This window comes from Sabethes cyaneus, chromosome 3, assembly GCF_943734655.1.
Source record: "Sabethes cyaneus chromosome 3, idSabCyanKW18_F2, whole genome shotgun sequence".
Classification (NCBI taxonomy): domain Eukaryota; kingdom Metazoa; phylum Arthropoda; class Insecta; order Diptera; family Culicidae; genus Sabethes; species Sabethes cyaneus.
In genome coordinates, this window is record NC_071355.1 from 3,382,949 (window position 1) to 3,401,976 (window position 19,028).

The 19,028-nt window shown below is 43.5% G+C and overlaps 1 protein-coding gene across 1 annotated transcript; it reads right to left on the minus strand.

Moving 5' to 3' along the window:
- Positions 1-4,113: 4,113 nt before the first annotated feature.
- Positions 4,114-17,430, minus strand: LOC128744065 (carbonic anhydrase 7). Its single transcript, XM_053840824.1, has 7 exons — positions 17,318-17,430; positions 16,744-17,054; positions 5,132-5,259; positions 4,971-5,061; positions 4,762-4,909; positions 4,343-4,697; positions 4,114-4,275 (listed from the first exon to the last, which is right to left on the minus strand). The coding sequence occupies exons 1-7, from the start codon at positions 17,428-17,430 to the stop codon at positions 4,114-4,116; spliced, it is 1,308 nt and encodes a 435-aa protein (XP_053696799.1).
- Positions 17,431-19,028: the final 1,598 nt, after the last annotated feature.

Below are 19,028 nucleotides of genomic sequence, written 5' to 3' on the forward strand. Positions count from 1 at the left end.
TGCATCTGGGCTGCAATACAACTGGAAAGCTAACGGTGGTGTAGTTTGGTGATTCTAATACCTAAAACAGATACGGTTCAAACCAAAATTGCTGTCATGTAATTGCTCTTTACTAGTCGTACTTGAACTTACCGGAATCACCGGAACGGACGCCGATTGTCGGCTGTTAGCACTGAGACGCAACCGTGTGGTGACTGTTGGAAATGCGACCGATCGTAGGGACGAAACGCGAACAGATACTTCTCCGTAAGACGTTTGCCATTTTTCAAACGTTATATATTTACGGTTGATCAATGCACTCACTACAACTTCCAACCATTAATAGTTTTCAAAGCGTCGAGTTTTTTTTCAACGATTCATCATTTTCTTAATTGCTACCTGGTTCGATTGATCTCGATCTAGTCGCGATGCAAATGCAAGTGAAGTGAAGTGTCAACAACATAATCAAAATTTTAGTTTTGCTTCAACTATATTTATGGCTGTTTTAAACTAGCCTAATTTTTTCACCGTTGGTAAACGCAATCTAAGAACAAGTTTGTTTTAACTTATTTTTAAGGTTGGTATTTGCGTAACGATAAATTTAGTTTATTTATACCAACATTCTACGTTGATTCAAACTAACAGCACAATTTGAAATTGGGTAAAATTAACTGCATTTTGCAATCTAAATTTTGGTTAAAATAAACAAGTTTATGGTTGGAAAAGGCAAACTTTTAGGTCCGATCAACTGATATTTAATTTAAAAACAACGCGACTTAATCAAGTTAAAATAATGTAGCAAAGTTGTTTCTTTCAACTAGATTAGTGGATTTATATCAAACAAATTTCGATGTTACCGTAACCAAAATTTTTGTTTGAGCTTCAACCAAATTTTTGGTTATTTTAAACTAGCCACATTTTTCTCCGTGTAAATATGAGGGAAACGCATTTTCATTTTTTTAATTAAAGATGGAGAAACGTTTGGCGAGGAAGAATGGTAGACTGGATAATATTGCGAAACTTCGATGTGAGGCCAAAATATATTGCGTAGTTTAGTTACTGAGTGGGACTCTAACCCACACTCTCTCAGTTTGCGTTAGACTGGAACGATTGAAACTAGATGTGAGATTGTCTAGTATAGGGTGTCGTGTACTGAATCAGGGATGGAAAAAATCGCTTCTAGTGGCCAAGATCGTAGAAGCGATCAGATTCAGATTCTATGACATCACTACTTGCGTTGAAAAATATAACAGATACAGACGATTGGTTGTGTGCATCGTATGAATCACAATACAAACAACATGTACGATCTTTTTCTCGTAGCTAGGTAAGATGTAATACTGTGATCGACTGCTGAGACTGTTTAGAGAACAAAATCTTGTAATCAATGTTAAAGATTCGCTGTTTTTCATGATCGGTACGGGTCGTGAACGGCGCGTGTAGCGATAACTCACAGATTTAATCAAAATCGCTGATTTTCCATCCCTGGTACTGACAGTTTAATTGTCAAAACATTTGGGCGAAAACCGAAAGAGTGTGGGTTAGAGTCCCACTCAGTAATTGAACTACGCCATATATTTTTGGCCTCACATCGAAGTTTCGCAATATTATCAAGTCTACCATTTTTCCTCGCCTCACCAAACGCTCCTCCACCTTTAATAAAAAAATGGTTTACGTTGGATCGCGACAGTCAAAGACAAGTAAAACAGAAAAAAATTATCGTTAAAAAATTAGGAATTGATAAGCAAGAAAAAAATATTTCAAAACATTTCTATGTGACACAGCATATTTTTTTCATATTTTTCGCTGGAGTTTTCCATCATCGCATCTCTTATCTTAGCTGTATTTTAATTGGACTTGAAATCACGATAAAACTGAACCTTGACGTGGTGTAGGGCTTTTTAGCTAATCAGTAAATGAACTGCGGTCAGGTTTACTGCTGAATGTGGGTATATGTCGAAATACTTTCAAGTGATTTCAAGTGAGACTCGGGGTAAAATGTCGAAGGACCATTCTATAACGATTACGGGCCACGATAGATAGTGGTGCTAAGGTAGCAGATATGAAAATTAAGTCAATTCTTATACTGTATTACATTTAATTCACAATAATAATACTTCCAGCGGTCGGTTTTTGGGGTTTGACGATGGAATCCCGTTATAAATACTGCTCATTAGCTCTTTGATCTCGACGGTTGTGAGGCGGGTGCGACTCTATGGTTTAAAGCTTCTGTTGACTACCGCGAACGCCCAGGTCGTACTGCGCTCAATAAATTTACTTTGTAGACCTATCTTGGGACAACAGGTGTTGGGCAGGACTGACGAGCTCTCCACTTCTTCACTATACTATATTTTACAACTCAAGTAGCACAAAATGTCTAGGGAAAAGTACATTTACATCTATCGGAAGGATTCAAACATTTAATTGGATTTGAAATTGGGCTTGAAGTTGTACGAAAAAGTTGAAATTAGACTTGGCAATGGACAAATCGAACAAATTGACTAGAAATTGAAGTTAAAGTAGGAATTGAAAATTTACTTGCAATTGGATATACGTAAATTAGATTCAATTCATTGAATTGAAATCAGTGTTGAAATTGGATAAGAAATTAGAATTCAATATATAGCTTAAATTAGCCAGTGGATCGGATCAAACTTTCCGAGACATTTTTCATTGCCCAGATTCCTATTTCTAGATTCCAATGGAAACGTTAAGAAAGAACCGCAGCAACTGCGTCACCTTCAGCGGACCTTTGCTCGTCCGATGGTTATCGATTCGGCCCCGAACCGTCCACCGGCTGATTGTAGTATCGTTGTAAAGAAACGTGTCACGCACTATCGCATCCAGAAGTTACCGCGAAGTAAGCGTGTGATCGGCCAACCGGTAGAGTCGATCGAAATTCTCGACAGTTCCGAGGAAGAGCACGATTTCGCTGCAAATCCCGTTCAATTGGACTCCAGACCGGAGGAGCCCCCGAAGCCAAAGCTCCCCGGAAACACGGAATCGATCCAGTGCCCGTTTTGTTGTAAGATTTTTATGTCTCCCCAATCGCTGATGGAACACCGGCGGAACTGTGCGGATGCGAATATGTTTTTGAAGGACAACAGAAAATCAAGCTCCAGTAAGGAACCGAAGAAAGAGAGAGTAAGCTTACTGCTCGGTTCGCGGAATTCGTTTTCCATCGAACAACGGAACTACGCAACGAATGCGGCCTCTGCAGTGGCAGAGGAATCGAAAATTTCCGCACAGAATCCCGCACAGAGCGGCTGCCCTGCTGCTGGTGGTTCGGTGGCGAAAAAGAAACGTTCCTCTGCGAGTCACAAACGCAGCGAACGGCTCAGCATCGAGATCCTGTCGTCGGCTTTTAACATCGATAATCTGCTCGTCTGTGAGGTTTGCCGCAAAACATTTCGCAGCCAGGACCACCTGGAGTTGCACCGGAAGATTCACGATACCCAGTTCGAGTGTCAGTACTGCAAGCGGAAGTTTCATGAGAAACCGGTGAAGCACACCTGCCAAGAGATGAAGCGTTCGGTGAGTGTTTGTCCTGCTCAGTGCTTGATCGGCTCAGTGCGGGTGGTTTTGCCTTTTTGAAAGCGATTTTGTTTGTTTTAAGTAGAGTAGAAACCGAAGACAATCTTAGATTTTTGTTTTTTGTTCTCTTACAGGTAAAAGGCAAACGCAAAACTTGTTAATTTTGAAGGATTTTTCCATATTTTCGCATCTTATATTTTTTTATGATAAATTGATTTTGTTCCTAAACACTTTCGCTGCTTAAACAGTTTGCTGTTGTAGCAGATTTCTAAGCTTAAGTTGATTATCATTAATGGTGAAGTTCTGCAACAAATCATTAGCGATAGGTATAAAACTTATCAGAAAAAAGAACTGTTGTCTATTTCTTGATGTTGAAATAAATTCGATTAACTTCATCTATCTAAAACATGTTTTTCCGACTTACTCACTCTCCTATCCTAGATCCTACTAAAATTAACGCTTACACGATCGACGCGTAGACTTTCTTACAATTATGCGAACACTTTTACACCTAACTTTAACAATACATTAGCAACTAACAACATTTTATTCTGCAATGGCATTTTTTCGGTCGTCCTCATTCTAGCAGGAAGGACGTCATCAGTGGACCCAATCCCACCGCGTATAGTCGATTTCATTCCGAAGCATATCCAATGCCGTGTTGCGTGCGTTCAATTTCCGAACGAAAACGTATCGATTACCGATCGGCTGCAGCGCCCGATAGTTATCCACCATCGGAACTCCCTGCAGGCTGGTGTCGAGCTAAATTCAAAAAGAACATCATTAGTTTGAATCGTCATTTTGGTTGAACTTTATTTCCCCTCCGTACCAGTCGGAAGCGCCGAATTTGCATGATCGAAATACTGAGCAGGTCCGGAAACAGTACCCAGGTGACGGCTTCCGAGCAGGGTGGCGTCGTCAGCGAACCCTTGTAGGTGTAGAACCGTGTCAGATCCACGTTGCCGAGGATCGAATTCAGCGTGAAGGTAAAATTCAGCTCAACCTGATTGTCAAATTCTTCAATCAGTGGGAAGGCCCTCAGCAGGTGCGCAATCTCCGGGCTCTCGTGTTCGGTAACCTGATAGAAAAATCCCAGCACCGTCAGGCCGTCCGAGTAACCGAGTGCTTCGCCGACTGTTTTGTACTTTTTATTGCGATGAATAATGTGCATTTCAAGGGGATATCTGTAAAAATCGAATGCCTACAGCCTTTACTTGATAACGGAAGTTAATTACCGTGACCACCTACCTGACATCGTTCAGAACGTGCTCCGAACCACGGTTGTTCTTATCACCCCAGTGAAAATGCAAACCCTCCAGTTCGTAGTGGTTCAGCATTTTGCCTCCGAACACGTAAGGGTGCTGGCCCTTATCGGTTTTGGGAATGCCAAGCGAAACTGTGGTGATTGCAGGGTTATTAACGTTAAAAATTTAACGGAGAACAATTTTCGAACTTACCCGAGTGTCCGTTGTTATGCACTGTGATCGGTCCCGGGAGAAGATTGTTGTATCCGACTATCTCGATCGCAGGCATGTATAGTGAAATGGCCTGCGGGAGAGCAATAATTACTTTTGGAATGGATTGATGGATTTTTTGTTTCTTTCGGCTCACTACTCACCTTACTGGTTGAAATGGCAATCGGTGATTGATGCTTTCCTGCGCAGCTTTGGTGCGCCCGGGCCCACCGTCGCTGTTCCGGTCTGGTGTAACCGAATCGATGGTGACCGGAGCTTCGCACTGATGGTACTGGAAGAGAAATTGTTTGAGTTATTAGTATACTCATAGGGTAGATGCTCCAGTAATGGAGGGATTATGTCGGGGGATAGTGTGTAAAGACAATTTAAACGCTCAATTTAACAGTTTCCAATTGAACTACATGATAATATGGTGCACCATAGTGTTGGCTTTAAATACATACCAAAATTATACCATTCTGCTGGTTAATATGTCTAAAATATTGCTTTTCCTGACATTAGTATGTGCTCCTAAAGTAGTGGTAATGTTCCTATAATAGTGGAAAATTTGCCTATAATAGTGGAATGTTGTTTACCGCCTTAGCAACGCTTGCAATGAGCATGGTAGCAGGTGGATAACAACGTAGGCTTGTTAAAATGCTATGGATTGTTACGAATTTCTTAAGCAATTGCACTCTATTGGACTGCTGAAAAGGATTTTGTAATTTTTGCACCAACATCTTGAATTTTAACTGTGTATCTTAGATAAAACTGTTAACAAATAAAAATTTAACAATAGAAAACTGAAATTATCTCGAAATCCGCCAAAATTATGATATATTTCGAGTTTCCACCACTACTGGTACTACCACAACCACTGGAGCATCTACCCTAGGTAGTTTTTTAGTTTTACGATTTCCAGTGGGAATAATATATTAAAATAATATCTGGTGTTGACTCGAAAACGTGGTATCAGCCACGACTAAAATACACATATTTAAGTCGTGGTATCAGCTATGAAAAACGTTTTACTATTTGTTTGACAGCGTTGCCGTAGCAACGGTAATCTTAGTTCGCCTGCTTGTAATTGTGTTAATATCTATAAGGTGCGTTTAAACTGGGCAATTTTTCGGTAACATGTGGAATGCAACATTTGGTATGCGACATGCTGCTAGTTGTTACTCAATGCTGCTTCTGTTGCCACCTGAACATTTGTTATACGTTGCTATGTTGCTTGGAAACATTTGGCAACAGTTTGGAAAAAGTTGCATGCCACATGTTGCCAATCTAAATGCACCTTAAATCTCCAGACCTAGCTGCAGACATGAAAAATACTTTTGACGTAGGACTACGTCTTACGGTAAGGTTTGGGGCAGGGTAGGGTAGGGTGTCACTCCAAAAAATCAATCTCTAAATCATCATCATCATATTTTTGCTCCAATCGACCGGAAAAGCTCTACGCGTCGACCCATATAAAGAAAACTATTGTAGTTTTCTTTTTCAAATCACTAAATTAACGAACAGCTCCAGCAGCAAATTTACTTACACATTTTTTTCGTGATCGCCTTGCTTCGCACGCAGGGACGATAGTTAAATAATAGGGTCAGGTGGGGCCATACGGGTTACTTGAGGAAAGCATTCGATGCGCTTCTCTACGCATTCAATATTAACCCACTTATCATTTATTTACATAGAGTCATTAATAATCTTTTCCCAACAAAAAATCTACAAGTCTGATTTTTCGAAGATTGTATATTTTTGATTTGTTTTGTCAAGCTCTCAAAAAGTACGGGCAAAATGGATCAAAATGCTGGACAAAATAGCTGTGAAAATAGGTCACTTAACAAAAAGCGATTTTTTTTTCGAAAACCTTTGTAAATTGTTTACAGAAACAAAAATTGTGCATTGTCACTGCAGACAAACGGTTTACATATTTTAAAATTGGCGACAAAAATAATCCAAACGAAACAAAATAAAAGTTATGTTAGACATGAAGTAAAATGTCGGGAAACTATCCTTTTACCGGATTGACTGTCTTGTGGATAAAATTAGGCCAGGCCGGCTAAAAATAAGACACCTATCCAATAAATAACAACAATATATAGAACCTCAAAAATGCAGATATATGTACAAACGTAAGATGCCACTTGAGCCTTTTCGAATGTGACCCATCTCACTTCAGTTGAGTTGTTAGAACAGAGTACTTGTTTGTGTAAAACTTTTGGAGTACCTATATAACAAATTTTATCCTATGCGGTTTTAAGAATGATAAGAAAGAGCACACAGAAAACTTATTACTATTTTTTCAGCTGACAAAATATTAGATATGCTTCGTTTTGAGGTATTTCATGTCTCGCGTAAGAAATGCCGTCAGAAATCGTTAGATTGGACGATGCTAAAACTGTTATGTTAATGCAACTGACCTATCTTGCTCCGTGACCATTTCCCTGCCCAAGTTAGGAAATATCGCTGCCTTTCAAAAAAGTTTTTACTTTGTTTCAAAACTTATATAAGCGCCATCGTCATCGTTGTCGTCAGTGGCATAGAACCGGAGTAGCTCGTGTGTTTCAAGCACTCGTCTCCAGTCAGCTCGATCTTGGGTCACTCTTTGCTAATTTCCCATTCGTTCAGAAGTCGCAAATCACTTTCGACCTGGTCGAGACTATTCTTAGTGTCGGTAGGGTCGTCAGAACTGTTTCCGTTGCACTTTCGTCTGGTATCCTTACGATATGTGCTGTTGGTAACAGCCGGTGTAACAAGATCTAAGGGAGTACCTCGTAGGCGGAGCGTTATGCCTCTTCTTCCATCCATTCCTCCGGTAGACTTCTTGGAGATCAGGTACTGGGACATTACTATCTTCCATGGGCACTCCCAGGTTAACTTCCGTAACGCCTCCTTTTGAAACTTCGCCATTGAGGTGTGCATCGAAGAACTGCTTCCACCTGAAGACCATCTCGTGCTCGTTTATGATTAGATTCACTCCATCGTTCCTATCACATATCAGGTTTCGGTGTGTAATATAAGCCGTTCTGAATTATAGTGGTCTATTGACCATTTAGGTTATTTTACAGGAGACGCAATTGTCTAAAAAACTATAATAAATTCTATACAATAATTTTACCCAAACCAAGTGTTCTAATGTGTAGTGTATAAAGTGATTCAACATGAGAATACATAAAAATGCCAACTTTTGTCAAAATATACGATTTATCACACCACTGTACATAGACTACTATGATTTCATATATATTTTCACCATCATCATCATCATCATCATCATCATTAGCAGCATAGAGCCCGTGCTGTTTCAAGCACTCGTCTCCATTCAACTCGGTCTTGGGCCACTCGTCGCCAATTTCCTAGTCGTCTCAGAAGTCGCAAATCGCTTTCGACCTGGTCGAGCCTTCGTGCACGTTGGGGCCCCCTGTTTCTGGAGCGGGGTTGTTGAAGCGGACTATTTTCGTCGCACTGTCGTCCGGCATCCTTACGACGTGTCCGACCCACCGTAGCCTGCTAACTTTCGCTAGATGTACGATGGGAGTCTCCCCAAGCAGTGCCTGTAGCTCGTGATTCATACGCCTCCGCCACTCTCCGCTTTCAGTTTGTACTCCGCCAAATATCGTCCGCAGCACTTTCCGCTCAAACACGGCAAGGGCGCGTATGTCCTCCGTAAGCAGCGTCATGGCTTCAAGTCCATAAAGAACTACCGGTCTAATAATGGTTTTGTACATTGTTAGCTTCGTGCGGCGTCGTATGCTTCCTGATCGTAGCGTTTTAAGAAGGGTAAAGTAGGCCCGATTTCCCGCTTGGATGCGCCGCTGGATCTCCTTACTAGTGTTCTTGTCCGCGATCACCAGCGATCCCAAATACACGAACTCCTCTACCACTTCTAGTTCGTCGCCGTCAACGGTTACCGTCCGTGGGAGGCGCGCATTTGTTTCCTTTGAGCCTCTTCCTTTCATGTATTTGGTCTTCGACGCATTTATTTTTAGCCCAATTCTCCTAGACTCCGCTTTCAGTCTGGCGTAGATTGCCTCCGCCGTCGCAAAGTTCCTGGCAATGATATCGAAGTCATCTGCAAAGCCTAGAAGTTGGCTACTCTTGGTAAAAATCGTGCCTCTCGTTTCGATGCCCGCTCGTCGGATCACCCCCTCAAGAGCGATGTTGAACAGCATGCAGGATAGACCGTCACCTTGTCCCTCGTCGCGTCTCGAAGGGACTCGAGAGTGTCCCAGAGATGCGTACGAAACACATCACTCGATCCAATGTAGCTCTGATCAGTCGCGTCAGTTTGTCCGGAAAACCGTATTCGTGCATTATCTGCCATAGCTTGTCTCGATCGACTGTATCGTATGCTGCTTTGAAATCAATAAAGATGTGATGCGTGGGCACATGGTATTCCCGACATTTCTGCAAGATCTGTCGGATAGTAAAAATTTGGTCCGTAGTTGCGCGAGCCCCCATGAAACCCGCCTGATAATTCCCTACGAAACCTTGTGCTATCGGTGACAGCCGGCGTAACAGGATCTGGGAGAGTGCCTTGTAGGCGGCGTTTACCAGCGTAATACCACGATAGTTGCAGCAGTCTAGCCGATCACCCTTTTTGTAGATGGGACAAACCACGTCTTCCATCCATTCCTCCGGTACTTTTCCTCCTCCCAAATCCTCGAAATAACCCAGTGTAGAGCCTTTGCTAGCGTTTCTCCGCCATGTTTATAAAGCTCTGCCGGTAGGTCCTTCCCAGCGGCTTTATTGGTCTTCAGCAGCCTGATTTCTCGTTTGACTTCTTGGAGATCAGGTGCTAGGACATCACTATCTTCCATGGGCGCTCCTAGGTTAATTTCCGTTCCGCCTCCTTCTGCGACTTCGCCATTGAGGTGTTCATCGAAGAACTGCTTCCACCTGTCGACCACCTCGCGCTCGTTTGTAATGAGATTCCCTCCCTCGTCCCTACACACGCCAGGTTTCGGTGTGCAGCCCTTTCGAGCTTGGTTCACCTTCTCATAAAACTTGCGCGTGTCATTAGCTCGGAATAGTTGCTCTAATTCTTCACGATCTCTGTCCTCCTTTTGGCGCTTTTTTCTCCTCAGGATCGTGGTCAACTGGTTCCTAGCTCGTCGGTACTTGGCCAGGTTCTATCTAGTGGCAATACTTAGATAATTTTTCCAAGCATTTTTTTTCTGTTCCACCGCTTGTTGGCATTCCCCATCAAACCAATCATTTTGTGTACTCCGAGGCTCAATACCTAGTACCGCGGTAGCGGCCTCTCCGATGGCCGAGCGTATTCTGCCCCAACCGTCTTCGAGGTTTGAAGCACCTAACTCGTCGGAAGAAGGAAGTGCCTCATTCTGTACTCGCGCGTAGTTCTCGGCAGCTGTGGGTTGTCTAGCTGCCTGATGTTTAGCCGAGGAGGGCGGTTTTGACGTGTCCGGTATACGGTGGACAGCTTTGAGCGCACATGTACTGCTACTAGATAATGGTCAGAATCAATATCCGCACCCCGACGGGAGCGTACGTTCGTGATGTTAGAGAAGAACCGGCCCTCTATGAGAACGTGGTCAATTTGGTTCATTGTACGTTGGTCAGGTGATCTCCAGGTGGCTTTGTGGATATCCTTGCGCGGGAAAAAGGTGCTTCGGACCACCAGGCCTCGGGAAGCTGCGAAGTTTATACATCGTTGGCCGTTATCGTTTGTGCCGGTGTGCAGGCTATGGGGTCCTACCACCGGTCTATACATTTCTTCCCTACGGACCCGGGGTTGCTCATGCTATATCAAGAGCTTTTCTCCATTGTACTCGTCCTGGCCTATTTGTCGCCAATTCGTTGAGCATCTTGACATTCGCAAGTCATCTGCAATCTGTTCGAGCTACGCAGCACGCAAGGCCCCTCTTTTTCTAGAGTTGCTGGTGCTTTTTTGCGACTTGGCTCATATGCCTGCGCCATTCTCTGCTTTCTGCTTGTACTTCGCCAAAAATAGTCCGCAACACCTTTCGTACAAATACACGTCTATCTTCCATAAGCAAGGCTGCACAAGTCTGGTGGAGTGAAAATAAGGGCCGAATTCCAGCTTAAATACATCGTTGAATCTCCTTAGCTATATTATTAGCGGTTTCCCTGTATATTTGGTTTGCGACGCATTGATTTTTTACCCAATCCTCTTAACCTCCGTTTTCCGTCGTCTACAAAGACAAAGAGTTGGCTACGTTTGCTGAAGTTCGTCTCATTCGTTCCGAAGCTCGCTCGTCGGATCACACCTCCAATAACGATGCTAAACAAACAGTCCAAAGGACAATTCGAAAGGAGTCAACCGCGTTAGTTGGTCTGGATAACCGTTCTTATGCACTAAATGCCATAGCTCTTCAAGTTTAACTGTATCGTATGCTGCCTTGGAATCCACGTCAATATAACCCGTGGGTATGTTGTATTCCCGACAACTCGGGAGGAATTGCCTGAGTGAGAAAATTTGACCCGTAGCAGCACGGCCTCTCGTAAAACTCGCCTGATACTGCCCTACGAAATTTCTTGCTATTGTAGAAAGACGCCGCAACAAAATCTGGGAGCACTTTGTATTCCGTCGTAGGTTTGAGCGCATAGCTACTGGTACTCGGTAATGATTCAGAGTATATCCGTATCCCGTAGGGAACGGATATTGTTGATATTTGAGAAAAATCGGCCATTGATGAGAATTAGACAGATTAGGCTCAATACCGGTTGGTCAGGTGATCCCAAGGGTGGCTTGTGATTACCTTTGCTTGAAAAAAAGTACTTCCGATTATCATGCAAAGTTCTCGTTCGTGTCGGTGTGCAGACAATAAACGCCTTCATAACCCCGATGACGATCTTGATGTCCCATCGAGATCAACTGTCGAACGTCTCATCGTCGGGTCTACAGCAGTTTAAACAGTTGAAAGTATGCTACATTTACGAAACTGAAAATGTAAAATCAGGCATCGAAGATAAGATACTCCACAGGCTCCATTGCTGCTGAGTATTTATAGAACTCCCTCCACCATTCATCCCTCGGCACGGGTCGCGTTACACTTTGGATCAGGGGTTTATCCATTAACATAATATTAACAGCTATTAACACAATCCTCCTTTTAGGCTGGTTCTCAGCAGCTTCAGGTTCGTTCGAATATGGCTTTACAGAAATCCGTCGTATGCAGGCGAAGTTATCAGGCCGGCTTCATGAAGGGTCGGTCTGCTACGAACCGAATCTTTACCCTGCGGTAGATCCGAGTCTCTGTTCTTTGCTTTCAAAGTCGCACTATCATAAACTGGCAGGAGCTACGGAAAATCCTGAACGAAGACGGCTTTCCGAGATAGCTCACTAGATGTATCTTGACTACGATGGATGGGATCCAGGGTTATGTGAGATTTTGGGGTCATTTGTTCGACCCATTCGAATCTCGTAGAGGACTTTCATGGTCTTTCTGCTTGCTATTCAACATGGCGCTTAAATGTGTTATAAGACGAGCGGCGATCGATGGGCATGAGTTTGAGGTAGTCCACGAGTTCGTATACCTTGGCTCACTGGCAACAGAGGACAACAATACCAGCCGTAAGATTAAAAGTCGGAACTCATCTCCACAAACACTTGCGGTTGAACAATTTGAGCCCCGAGTACAATGTGAACATTGTTCAAACCAGCTAATTAGACCAGTTGTCATCTACGGGCATGAAACATGGACACTGCTGGTCGAGGACCTGCGAGCACTCCAAGCTTTGGAAGGGCGGGTACTAAGATCCAAAAATGGGTTTCGGAATGAATCCGGAAGAACCAAAACGAAGAGGGGCACTGGAGACCAACAAACTTGGATTAAGTTACATGGAGGAATTACGGTATGAAACCCTCGTCATAAGACGTAAGGCCAACTAAATAAGTGAATTATAATATGAACCGTTGTGATATGGTCGTCCTTTTATTTGTATGTATACTGTGTATTTGTGTCCATGATAGCGTACATACTTTACGCTGTATTACATTGTATAGAGACTGATTGCTCAAAAGAAGATGTAATTTTGCTCTTTAATCTGAGAACTTGCGGGTCAAAAATCTGAAAAACACGATTTGGTTGGTTGGCAACACTGCCGCTAAAATAGTATTTTTTCGGATTTCTCGTGCAATTTTCTTTGAAAATGTGCCAATAGCTTCTTTCTAAACCCAATACTTCCGGAGTAAGAGGTTTGACTAAAAGCTTTTTTTTTAAAAAAAAGGAGGTGCTCTTATTAATCGTGGGAAAGACCAAACGGCACCAAATTTAGGTTAAAAACGAAGTTTGAAAAGATTTGGTTCAAATTAGTGAAAGTCGCTTCGCCTGGAATGACCCTAATACATAATTTTTAAATTTTAAGTTGTTTTTGCAAAGGTACTCTGGACGACAAAAATATTAAACATATGCATATGGAAAATGCATCCTTGTGGGGTATCCAACATATCAGCAAATTTTCCTTCCAATCAATCCGCTTTGCTATTTGAGCTGGAAATGGTCATTTTTGTTCAGCATTGCTTAGTTTAAGAGTTGAATCCTAGTCCGAAAAGGTCTTGTTCTCTATTTTAATAGTTAACATCATTGCGTTACGCAAAACTTACACAATAGAATAATTTTAGTGTTGTTACATATACAACTTTAGCATATTACATCCGGTATAAACTGTGTTGTTTCCATATTCCGTTCAAAATATACTCAAATCAAAATCAAAATAATGAATGTAATGTACTTACTAGAATTCTCTAGCAACTAATTGATTTACTTGTTCTAGGTTAATTCACATTATTGACATTTTGATAGAAAGCTAGACCGACGGTTGATTGTTTCAATATCACGTGAAAAAAAAAAATTCAACGAAAACTTATCTCTACCGTTCAAGTGGATTTGTTTCAGCCGGCCATAGCCGGCACTTGCAATTTGCACGCCAAAGTGCTTTTGGTACAGGTATTTATTTACCGATAGGCCACTTCAGGATACATATAGTTAAACCATACTGGAAATTGTTCGCGTTTTCACTCATCGCCTCCGCCCGTCGTTATTGTTACTGTATGACTTGATTGTAATGTTTCACAATCACTTTTATTGCCATAACCGAATCATTTTTATGCACCTCGCTCACTTGTTCGTTTGTCGATAGTCTTTTCTTTGTGTTGGCCAAAACCACCGAAAATAGAAACGCTTTTCACCTGCATGCAGTGTGCTTGTATCGAATCATCACTATATTGCTCACCTGCCGTGAGTAGGACCAGTGCCATCAGCGCGACCCAGATTTCCGCCGATCGACTCATCATTTTCTGCACGCTTGTTCTGCCCGCTCAGCAACTGAACTGAATTCGATTTATCGAATCGAATGATCTGCAAGTGTTGTTCTCTAGCGGCAAATCTATCTCAAATGTTTGCCAATCATCAATTAGCACTCGCGGGGAAGGTTTATCCTATAAATTCGCACAAACGGTCACACTTTAACACCTTTCGGTTCTTGTAGCAACTGGCACGATTAGATCTGGAGCGTCATCAGCACATCATCACTTCAACACCACCCCCACTGATAGGAAAATCCTCCGAAGGATTACCACTGACTGACTGAACTTGAAGGTCTGTGCCTCCGCTGATTACCGGGTGATAACTGAAATCGCGCCCTGGGAGATGATAGTGTTATATAGAATCACACGGTGTTCGAATGGGGATAGTTCTACAACTAGTAGCGTTGTCGTCACCCCGTCACCTCGTCACCGCGCTCTGTGACGGCGGGGGACGGCGCCACTTACTGTGCTATGAACGACGCCTATAACATGTGCTGTTGATAGTGTTGCCAGAGTAGAGCTTTTCCTCGCTACCGCTTTTTAATGTGTCAATTGTCCAGTAGCTGCTGGACAATTGACCAACCGGTTGGTGAAAAATCACATCGCGCACGCTGCAGTTCCATGTGGCGGATTCCCCCCGGAAGGTTGAGTGTTTCAAACTGGTTAAGGGAATTTTCTTGCTTCTGGGGAAGATTTGCAATTTACACCTATAAAATGTTCTGCGATTAGGTTTCCAATACCGAACCTAGTTCGTCACTGTTAGCATTAGTTACACTAGCTGCTGATAAAGAGTTGGTAGGTAAGTTAACCAAGAATTCATCTCGAATTTTGATCAATAGATATTTGCAATGTCTGTGGCTTCATCAGATTAGTTGTTTTCTTTACAAATTTTCTTTATAAATTTTAAATTTTTTAGCAGAAATTTCTTAACATGAATAATTTAGTAAAATAATAGTCTATTAAAAATGTAAAATTTATCTTAACAATTGCTTTAGCTCGAATATATTGATACATTTCCGATTTGCATTGAAGTTATACCAGAAAATGGAATTCCAAGTGTTCCGGCGGTTACGGAACAAAGAAAAACGACCACTGACTTTCCTTAGCAACGTGTGTATTTTGATACAAACAGCTTAGCCTAGATTTTAGTTTAGTTTTATTGATTCTAGTACTTACTAGTTTAGAAATAGCAAATAAGAGTATGTAACTTGAATAAATTGTAGATTTAAAGAGATTTTCACTAGTTTTAGCGTAATTTTAAGTAATTTTATGTAGGTTAAGGAATTGCACGTCTGCCAATCCACTTCTGTCTTCTTCCCTGTCATGACAAGCCGTTTTATATTCTGTCAGCTTGACACACTGTCTGTCAACGCTTCACGTCAAGCAGCACGGCGCGGCGCATCGACCTTATCGGCCAAAATTGAATTATAGCAGCTAGGGTTCCCATGCGCAACATTCTCCCCTCCCCCCGTAACACTGGTCATCAGAGCCAGTTTTACCGTCAGTCTGAACCTCCAACACAGCCAGTTTTGATACAGGTCTACGCAGTATTCCTCTTGTAGTCTGAACAACGGTTTGCTGGATTCTCCCGTCCTGCCCAGCCACAGCTTCCAGGACTCGTCCACGCAGCCAGCCGTTTCTTTTGGAATAGTCTATTATGAGAACCAGATCTCCATTCGCAAGAGGTTTCACTTCACCGGACCATTTTGTCCGCTTTGTCAGCATCGGCAGATATTCCCGGCACCAACGCTTCCAGAAAATGTCAAGCTGGTGTTGAATTTGGTACCAGGAGCTTTTGAGCGCCAACGCAGGGTTAGTGAACGCTGTCGCGGGTTGAAGCACACCATTGGAACTCCCTAACAGGAAGTGGTTCAGAGTCAGGGCTCTAGAGGCAAGAAGGTAAGTGGCCGCCTGTTGACGATTGCTTCAGCCGCGACGACCAGGGTCGCCAATCCTTCATCGTCCAGCTTGCTATTATTGTAGTACGCAGTTTCCATGGCAGTTTTTATCGTCCGTACCATTCTCTCCCACGCTTCGCCCATGTGGGGTGCTGCCGGTGGTATGAAGATCCCTAAGCGGCCGCGCGGCCCCGATGAAATTTGTACCGTTGTCCGAGTACATCTCCGCAGGTGAACCGCGACGGCTAACGAAACGCGTGATACACTTCACACTCGAGGGCGTAGAGAGAGAGAGAGAGTATGCAACCTCAACGTGGACGGCGCGAGTAGTTAAACAGGTAAACAGGCAGATCCAACGCTTCGCAGCGCTTCTTCCCACTTTCACTGCCAGCAGTCCAAACAAATAAATGCCGGTGTAAGTGAACGGTCGAGCGAACGATGCTAATCGCGCTGGGGTGAGTGGGGCCATTCGCGGAACCTTCGTCGTCGCTTTTATCAATTTGCACCACCGACACGCGGTTGCAACCTGCTTCACCACTGTCCGCAGTCGAGGAATGTGAAAATGCTGACGAATTTCATTTACCACCGTTTACGTAGTCGTCCACGATCAGCTCGGTAACCAGATGTTTTCTCGGGAGGATCACTGGATACCTTGTGTCGAATTGAGTATGCGGGGCAGCTCCAATTCTGCCATCAATCCGTAGCACTCCGAACTCATCCACAGCAGGCGACTTCTTGAAAAGACTGCTAGACTTTGCCAGGTCGGTTCGTCCCGTTGACAACGTGATCATTTCTTCGGGATATGCTTCCCACTGAACCATCCGCATCAGACTGTTCTTCAGCTCTTTCTGTGTTAGGTGTAGAATTTCCGGCTCCTCTCCCCGAAGTCGACGACTTAGATTGTCAATAAAACGGTGCACGTACGCTACAGCTCTTGAAAGACGTCGCCATTTAGAGAATCTTGTCTGGAATAAGATGTTCTTGGACTACATAGCACGACCGTAGCTCTTCTTGTGGAGGTATTAAAGATGTTCTTTGCTTTGGCCAGTGCTCTTCGGGTTGCGAAAGATATTCAGGTCCTGTAAACCAGACGTCGGTAGCTGCCGGACACGGACATCTTTCCCACTTCGTAGCCGCATCCGCCGGATTCAACTTACTAGGAGCTCACCGCCACTGTGCAACATCCGGTGTAGATAGCAGTTCCCCGAAGTAACAACGAGCAATCCGCAGCTTCCTGGCCTTCGGAAAGAGCCCCTTCCACCTGGTCCATCTGTCGAATATATCGTCTGGTACTTTTTCATCCCACTGCAGTCCAGCTCGCCAAACGTTCTGAAGAAGTATTTTGCCGTGGACTAGTTAAACACTCAGAAGACCTAGTGGGTCGGAAACTCCCAGCAGGCATTTCAGTAGTTGCCTTTTGGTTGGGCGTCCTGCGCTATCGTTTCCAGGGTTCCAAAGAAGAATGAACGTTTCCAGGGTTTCCTTCGGGTTGTTCCTCCACAGAAAACGTTGCGAATGACGGTCCTGTTCCCGTATCGATATCTGGTGGAACATTTCTTTAATGTCTGCAGAAACTCCCACTCTGTACTGGCTACTGGCGAATACCAGATAGCACAGCTGGCAGTGACGTAAGTTGATCTGGTCCCTTAAGCAGCATGGAATTCAGGGATATTCCATCCACTTTAGCTGCCGCGTCCCAAATCAATCGAACTTTTCCTGGTTTTCGCGGGTTCGTTACCGCTCCTAGCGGCAGATACCAAACACGCTTTGGATCTCCTCGGGACAGTTCACTTTCAGTCGCACGGTGTGCGTAACCTTTCACTTGATACTCGGCTATTGGCTTTCTCAGATTTGCAGCTAATTCGGGATCTCGAACCATCCTGCGTTCCAGACATTCGAAGCGCCTGATTGCCATACCGTGCCATAGCTATTGGGAAACTCAACATGGTCATATCTCCACAGTAATCCTGTTTCGAATCTATCTCCAACCCGGAAGGTCGTTCTTTCCATGATTCTTCTGGCCCGCTTGTCTTCTTGTGTTTAATATGAGAATTAAACGAGTGGCTCACAGGAGGATGATCTCAATTAGGGTTTTATCCATTCGCTTATTACTCCATGGAGACCCATGGTTCTCGGTTAGACAGCAATAAATAAATAAATTTATCGCCAGTCCAATCTTCTCTGCTTCGCGTTTTAGTCTAGTGTAGTGATCGCCGCGTCAAATGTTCTGCCGACAGCATCCACGTCCTTCGGCAAAGCAAATAAACTAGCTGGATTTATTAAAAATCGTGCCTCACATTTCGATCACCGCTCGTCTCATAACATCTTCAAGCGGAATGTTGAATAGCAGGCAAGAAAGACCATCTCCTTGTCGAAGTTCCTGGCTAGATTCGAATGGGTCCGACAATCCACCCGCGATTTTTACACAGCGCTGTATCCCAGCTGTCGAAGCCATGATAAGTCTGGTAAGCTTATCCGGAAAGCAGTTTTCGTTCAGAATTTTCATAGCTTTTGTAGGTTTACACTATCATATGCGGCTTTGAAAGCCGGGTAAAGATTTGGTCCGTTCTAAACCGACCCTCTGTGAACCGACCTGATAACTTCCCACGATTCTATTGGCTATTGGCGACAGTCGATGGAACATGGCTTGGGAAAGCACTTTGCAGGCGGCATTCAGGATAATGCTTGCTCGGTAGCTCTCACAATCCAGCTTATCGCCTTTCTTATGGATAGCGCAAGTAGCCCTCTCCTTTCACTCCTTCGGTTGTCGTTCCGTATCCCAAATCTTGACAATAGTTGATACAAACAACTGGCCGACACGTTCGGGCCCATTTTGATAAGTTCCGCTCTAATGCCATCCTCTCCTAG